Genomic DNA, 7486 nt, shown 5'->3' with positions numbered 1-7486 from the left:
GTAGAATAGAATAGAATAGACAGGATGTTATCGTCGCGGGGAGACAGACGCCTCAGCGCGGCCTGCTGTGCTATGATTGGTCAGCTTGAGTCGCACGCACTCGCGCTTTCGGCCAGTCAAAGCTGAGCTGGCTCCATCTTTACCGAGGAAATCGGAGCGATTCTGGACAGTTTTTGTGTGTCTGAATCGTTTTCACCGGTTTCCTGCGAAGAAACCCCAGTGAACAGCCTGGATTTGTACGATCGTTCCTCAGCCTCCATTTGTCCGTCTGTAGCTGCTCTCACCAGGTTCACAAAGGCCGAGGTCATGTTGTTTGTTAGCAACACAACTCAAAGACTTTGGGACGGATATGGACGAAAAATCTGAAAAATGTCAGAAATGGAAAAAGAAATGACTAAATTTTAAATCTACAATTTAAGAAATTTGCAATCAGTGGCTGTTTATATAGACAAATATGTTTGATCAGAGATTCCAGTGTTCAGCTATACGGATCTGGATGAAGTTGAATTTGGTTGAATTTATTCGAAATGCAAAACGGGCGTAGGGGCACCTGAAGTTCAAGTTCAAGTTTCCAGGCTCTGGCCCCCGGCTTCACGGCACCCTGCTGTAGAGGCTCTGCTAGCTGCAGCCCTGGTGCCAGGGCATCCAATCCAGGCTGTTCGCTGGTGGACATGTTTTACAGTACAACCATTTTCACATATTACACAGTAATAAACTGTACATTTATGCAAATTATTAAATTTATCTGACATTTTATTAAAGGGCCAAATAAAGACTTCAGGTGAAACACGATGTAATTTTCTGCTCATCATTTCTTGGCTTCAAGGGGTTAAAAACACTGAAAGAAACGATTAAAGCTGTTGTCACATCCAGAGTGTCTAAAATTGTCAAAATGGGTTCTTTGTTTGCAAACTACACAATACATTACACTGGGGGGAGAGTCCCATCAATCACAGGTGGGTGGGCGTGTCCTAATATAGCAGAGATTATGCTTACTGGGAGGGTTAGGGTCATTTTCTGGTGGTTCTAATTTAACTGCATTCTGATCTAAAACTTAACATCTCGTTAATTTTTCTTTTAATTTCTGGTCTCTAAACCATTACACACATTTTACCCCGACCTGCCTGTCAATCAATAATCAGATGTATTGATGACATTTGCTTTTCACTCCTAAATAAAGAAAGAAAAAAAATCCCTTTACAGAAACAGAACTAGAAGCCGAACCAGGACCAGAACCAGGACTAGAACCTGGACCAGGGGAGGGGTGCTCTCCAGTCTCTGATAATCTGTCCAACGTGTCTACCTGGACTCAGGTGATATAAAGCTGCTGCATTCAGGGCGTGTCAGAAAAGTCAGCTTTAGATGTTAATGTAAACCAGCTGGATGACACAGATTGACCAAAGGAGTCTCTTTTTCTTTCTTCTCTTTCTTACATACTGTGTAACATTGGTGGAAATGAATGGCATCTAACGTTTTGTTTCCTTCTACCAGCCTCAGGTCACCACAGGCTATGCGATCTTAAATCTTGGAATGTGGAAGTTTTTTCCCTGAATATGAGTTCATGTCTGAGTTTGTGAGGACTCGTGTGAGAAGGACATCATCACAGTGAGGACATTCTGGACAACTTCACAGCGTCCTTTCATGCATTATTCAGGCCATTAACCTCCGAAAATTTGGTTGAATCATCTTGAACTAGAGCAGGAATCCTGGATCGTAAGAAGGTTCGTGAATCATTTCTTCAGTGTAAAACATCAAAAGCAGCTAAATAATTAGAGATAAACTCTGATCACTGTCCTGCATGATCAAAATAAATAAAAGAATTAATCTGGTCATCAGTGAGAGGAAGAAAGAGTCGAAGTCTGAGAGAAGCACAGCGTCAGCGAAGGTCCTCACAAAGATAGAGATGTGTGTCCAGACTAACTCCTGCACCAGCGTGAAGGCCGATGTTCAGCCAAACCTCCATGTTGTTCCTCTGGACAAAAGAAGAAAAGAACTATGAATTAAAGGTAAAACAGTCAGCTGATCTGAGAGGTCACATGACCAACCTCAGGTCCAGCTGAAGTCTCACTTGTTCTCATATTTTCACAGAAAAAGCTTTAAAACTGTAAAAATAAAACAAACGGACAAAAACACACAGCAGGAGGAAACTATGAAATGTGGAATTCATGGAAACGTAAATGTGGACCAGTCTGCAGAGATTTAGCCTTTTTCATCATTTCATGCTTGAAAATTAGTCTCAAACTTTAACAAAATGTCAACATCAGGGTTTAAACCACACAGGGCTTCAGGGGGCGTCTCAGTTTCAGGCCTGCATAGCAACTACCCAAGTCACGTGCACATGCATGTATGTTAGTGCACGTCAGCGCAGTTAAAACCAGGCCAAAAACAGCTGGTGAAGCAGCTGATACCATCAGAAACGTCTCACACGGGGACAGAAAGGCATTTTAGCACAAAAAGCAGCTGCTGCTTGGACAGCACATAACAAACAAACAAACAAACAAACAAACAATGCTGTCCATGGTGATGATGAACAAATCGCCTGCAAATTGAAGATTTGATGTATTAAATAAATTAACTCAGTGCTAACCAATCCGTGCTATTCTTTAACCTTAAAGCAGCCCGACTCAACTTTCTGACTTTAAACTCTGTTTGTCTCATCTTGATGCCATGGCGATGTCTTTTATTTACACTGTTGCTGTCCTGCAGCGTCCTGGGGAGGAGAAACCACTTCACTGTTTACTGGGACGCTACATCACTTTAAGGCATTGTATCACACGATAGCAACTGGATATCAAAACACTGGCTGCTCTGCACGTCACCATGTAGATTCACACTTTCTAAATGAAAGTTGCCAGTATCAAGGAAAAGATGTAAGGAAAGAAAGAAAAAGACAGAGCAAAAGATAAGAGTCAACATCAGACTGACTTTTACTGGCTGGAGAGATCTCAGAGAAGAGACAGGACGAAGGTGATACTGGATTAGGTGTTGTTAGGGGCTAATCCAGCATCACCTTCATCCTGTCTCTTCTCAGATCTCTCCAGCCAGTAAAAGTCAGTCCACTTAACTTTTGTCTTGTCTCTTGATCTGACTCTGTCTCTCTTCCTCTCCTATTATGGTGTGTGGTGTGTTGATATCCATTTGCTAGCAACGTTGACATGAGTCCATAGAACTGGTCTTCAGTCTTCAGACTCTAACCTCATAATATTCAGAAAACCAAAGCTAATGTAGAAATAATATCTTTAAATTTGCAGAAGTTCTGATTAATAAACTAAAACATGCAAAGACATAACAAAACAGACCATCAGATTTCCAATTAAACCAATAAATATTCTGGATGTGGGAATAAAACCTCCATCCAGACCTGGATCTCAGATACCAGACCTCCATCCAGACCTGAACCTCAGATACAAGACCTGGATCTAAGGCTTGGTTTCAGGTGAATTCAGCTTCAGGATGAATGAGGAGTCAGACATCTGGATAAAATATTGGGTCTGAGTCATCAGAGCTCATCTCTCAGCTGCATCCAGACGTTTGGAACAAAAACACAGAATGAAGCTGTTTACGTACCTCCCGCTGCCGTCCTCACGTCTAATGTCCCTGCTGAGGACGCACAGAAGAGAACAAGTTTAGATATGTATATTCAGTAAACGTGTGAGGATGAGGCAGTTGATTGGTTGTAATCATAGACGACTCACAGCAGCAGAGTGACTCAGCTTGTCAAAGCGAAACTTCAGGTTGGATCTGGGAGAGTTTCTGTTCTTTAGTTCTGGAAGTGGAGCAAAAGGAAAGGATGAAAGTGAAAGCAGATGCAGCCTCCTGTCAGACATGTTGAGCGTGAGGATTACCGAACCTGTGGGGCTGCGGCAGATGATGAGCAGACAGGAAGTCTGCGCATCCGCCATCACTGCCTGAAACAGGGACAAAACACCGGCTTTAGAAATGACACAGGTTCTAACAGGTTCATGTCACGTGGTCCTCACTGAACGTGAACATGATACTGGCTCGAGCAAACTGGAACCAGGTCCATTAAAGTCTGAGTTTCTTTATCCAGAGTTTGGAACCACAATAAAAATCCATCATCAAGGAGCTCCATCACCATGGTAACCGCTGTTGCCATGGTGATCCCCCCAGTTGAGCAAAAGGTTCTCATAGCAGCATATGAGGAATACCAAGAGGAACTATGGGATTACTGCTGGAGACAGATGCATCATGGGAGAAAACTGCTGCCTGAGTCCACATGGAAGCTGGAATTCACTGGTCTGCTGGTCCACTGGTTCATTGACTGGATATTTAACATCATTAAAATGGATCGTGTGGGTTAAAATATTGGTGGAGAGAATAAAATCTGAATTTTATTTAGACTTAATCCCACTGGGAAGAAACTAAAGATGAAGAATAAAAACATCTTTCAGGAAGCTAGATTGTTCAAGACCAGGACTGGACATCTTTTATTTCTGGCTGATATAGAAAGTTAATATTCAGAGGATCTCATCATTTACAAATCTACAAGTCTAGTGTGTAGAATTAGTGCCATCTAGTGGTAAAGATGGGTATAGGACATTGTGAACATACGGTGGCCGTCAGTGGCCAAACTTCTTCCAGACATAAAGATGTTTTCATGTGTGAGTGGATCCAGTGGCCTCAGGAACACCACAGGTAACTACTTCATCATTGTTAACATCTTAGTCTACTACTACATAGGAGTGGAGGTGGGCTTGGGTCTGGAGAACCTGGGTTTGATATCCGGTGTGGCAACAGAGGTGAACCACTGTGCCACCCCCCACCAAATACCTAGGGGTTAAAAACATGGCAGCACCCTACTCTCTAGAACATGTAGAGATGGATAGAGATAGAATAGAATATGGTGCTTTTAAGACGTTTCTTATCCCAAACGGAGCTCTGGCTCCTATCAGACGAAGTTGCTACTGCAGGCTTAAAGCTTCACACACAGGTGTTTGTCCATTCAGAGACACCGTAGTAAAATGGTGGCAGCTGCATGTATGTGAGAAAATGTGAGATCCATCAGATCCATCTGATGCTCCAAGAGAATGAAACCATACAGTTAATTTAGTAAAGCCATTAGAGACCAATAGAAACACAGTTTTTAATAGATTACATTTCTCTGTTATTTTTCGATTTTTATAAATGCTGCATGTTTTAACCCCAACACGTCATGTTTTAAGCCGTACAGTCTATGTCCTCTCACATGATATCTTATTTATATCTCTGTGTATGTATGTATGTATGTATATATATATATATATATATATATATATATGTATACAGATTTTACCACGTGCGGTAGTTTTTGATATCCTCAATCAGACTGATGTCCTTCATCACAGGAAGAGGAAGAGGATGGTGAGGTGGAGAATTTTCTCAGGACTTGACTCATCGTCGTCTTTCCAACATATTATAAATAAAGTTTCCATTTACAGTAAATGATGGCAGCGTGAAGCCAAAATCTTGCTGTGACATCATCTCATCTCCACGGTGACAGTGGATATGTACGACCGGAAAATCAGAGTAACAGTGAAACCGTTTGATGAGCTGTAGACCAGGAAATGATAGATCATCTATCAGAGGTCTATAAAATCCCTCCCTTCAGCTTCTCAAATCTCTAGAACCACGTTGCTATGACAACCCATCCCTGACAGCTGGTCCAGGTGGGGGAGACAGGTAGGAAACCTGCCAGTGGAGTCAGTTACCATGGTAACAGAGTCAGAGTAAGTCTCACCTCTCTACCTGAACCAGAACCCTGGTTCTGGTGTAAGAGGAAAACAAACAACAAAGCGGCCTCACCAGGTGTGTGTCGTCCACAGGTAGACTGAAGCTGCAGGAGCTCGATGTGGATCTGGAGATCTTAGTGCTGTCCTTCTTTATCTGGCTCCTATAAACAAACATCTTTGTTTGCTGATTCCATAAACACAAACATCGCCTATGAGGCAGAGCGCAGTAAATGCAACCACCTGTCCCGCTGTCCCGCCTCCGGAGAGCTGGGATTGGACGGCAGCTCGGACCTGACCTCCAGCATCGGGTGGCAGCTGTCGAAGCTGCGCTGCTCACTGAGGAGACTGAAGTAGACATCACAGAGGCTGTAATAACTGCTATAAAAGAACTAAACTCGTGTCAAACAGAAAGCAGCTGACTTTATGTAAAAGAGCTCCTGTGCTGGTCCTGATACAGTTCCAGACGGTAGGGAGGAACATTTGCGTGTTTAGATGAAGGATGTGATTCTGTCCTGCTTCCATATTTTCTTAAAACCACCTGAGAGCTGTTTGGAATCAGACAGAGACCCACCTTTTCAAGGGTCTTCGTCCAGAGGGCTGGTTTGCAGCAAGCTTCTTTAGCTTTGTCAACACGTGCGCCAGGATTCAGACTAACTTTACTGCGATTGTGCCTTTTGTACATAAAGAAATGCAGTTTTGGGGCAAAGACAAACTTGTAGGAAAATTCTTCCAAAGTGAAAAATTTCCAGCGATCTGGTCATACTGGTTATTTGTGGACAGGATGAATATTGTTTTATGTTCATAGTGTCACATTGTTTGAAGCTTTCTGTGCAGTTTGTGTCCAGATATGTTCTGTTAAGCCCTTAGTTTCCATGGAAACAGCAGACGTAGCCAAGCTTGTTGTTGGACTGTTTACATGTTTTACATAAATATGCAGCTAGTAGCTGACTGTGCTGAAGAAAGAAGGCGTCACATCCACCGGCTTTAAGAGCCTCGGCTGGTGCTGAATCAGCTGGATCAGCTGGAACAGGATCAGCTAGAGGTGGATCAGCTGGAGCTGGATCAGCTGGATCAGCTGGAACAGGATCAGCTGAAACTGAATCAGCTGGATCAGCTGGAACAGGATCAGCTGGAGCTGAATCAGCTAGAGCTGGATCAGCTGGATCAGCTGGAACTGGATCAGTTACCCCCTCAGGTTGGGTTTCTCTGTCTGGCTGTCGACGCTCAGCAGTCGAGGGAAAAGTCCGGATCTCCTCTTCACCGGAGATTTGACGTTGCACTGTGATCAGAAACAGGAAGTTAAAGCAGAAGAATCTGGTCTCCTCAGCTCCACATCTCTGTTCATGCTCACCTCAATGCTCAGGTGAGCCAGACCGCCCCCGCTCAGGCTGGTGGGCAGCCCTGCTCCACCACGGGACATGGTTTCCATGGATACGCTCCGTCCTCGCATCGCCCTCTGGGATGAATCACAAACTTTATTTGATCACAGTTATCGGATCAAATGTCTGATTTAAGTAGATATGAATAAAAAATAATATTTATAACAAAACATTGATCCACATGAAGGTCTGAACAGAGGACGAATCCTGCTTCATTCTGACAGACAGAAAGTGGATTTTTACTTTAGGAAGTAAATAAGGTACAGCTAGGTAATTATTTTTATTAGTTTATTGGAACATAGTTATTTTAAACTGGACTAATGTGAATGATAAAATGGATTTGTTTTAACTGGATTATAAGTGGGCTACAATGAAATG

The 7486-nt window shown here is 43.0% G+C and overlaps 1 protein-coding gene across 6 annotated transcripts in view; it reads right to left on the bottom strand.

Annotated features, from left to right (window-relative positions):
* Positions 1 to 735: 735 nt before the first annotated feature.
* LOC121654458 (rap1 GTPase-activating protein 2-like) overlaps positions 736 to 7486 on the bottom strand; it is a 61475-nt gene continuing 54724 nt past the window's right edge. For 5 of the 6 annotated variants that reach the window (XM_042008612.1, XM_042008614.1, XM_042008615.1 and 2 more), the window contains 8 exons: positions 7081 to 7185; positions 6917 to 7008; positions 5967 to 6074; positions 5803 to 5890; positions 3851 to 3908; positions 3696 to 3766; positions 3568 to 3600; positions 736 to 1972 (listed from right to left, as the gene is read on the bottom strand). In XM_042008612.1, coding sequence (XP_041864546.1) covers positions 3589 to 3600; positions 3696 to 3766; positions 3851 to 3908; positions 5803 to 5890; positions 5967 to 6074; positions 6917 to 7008; positions 7081 to 7185 — 534 coding nt within the window. In that variant the 3' untranslated portion in view covers positions 736 to 1972; positions 3568 to 3588. The remainder of the gene's footprint in view (positions 1973 to 3567; positions 3601 to 3695; positions 3767 to 3850; positions 3909 to 5802; positions 5891 to 5966; positions 6075 to 6916; positions 7009 to 7080; positions 7186 to 7486) is intronic. The other variant, XM_042008613.1, reaches the window with a different exon arrangement.

This window comes from Melanotaenia boesemani, chromosome 15 (genome assembly GCF_017639745.1).
Source record: "Melanotaenia boesemani isolate fMelBoe1 chromosome 15, fMelBoe1.pri, whole genome shotgun sequence".
Taxonomy (NCBI): Eukaryota; Metazoa; Chordata; class Actinopteri; order Atheriniformes; family Melanotaeniidae; genus Melanotaenia; species Melanotaenia boesemani.
This window is presented reverse-complemented; position numbering and strand designations above follow the sequence as displayed.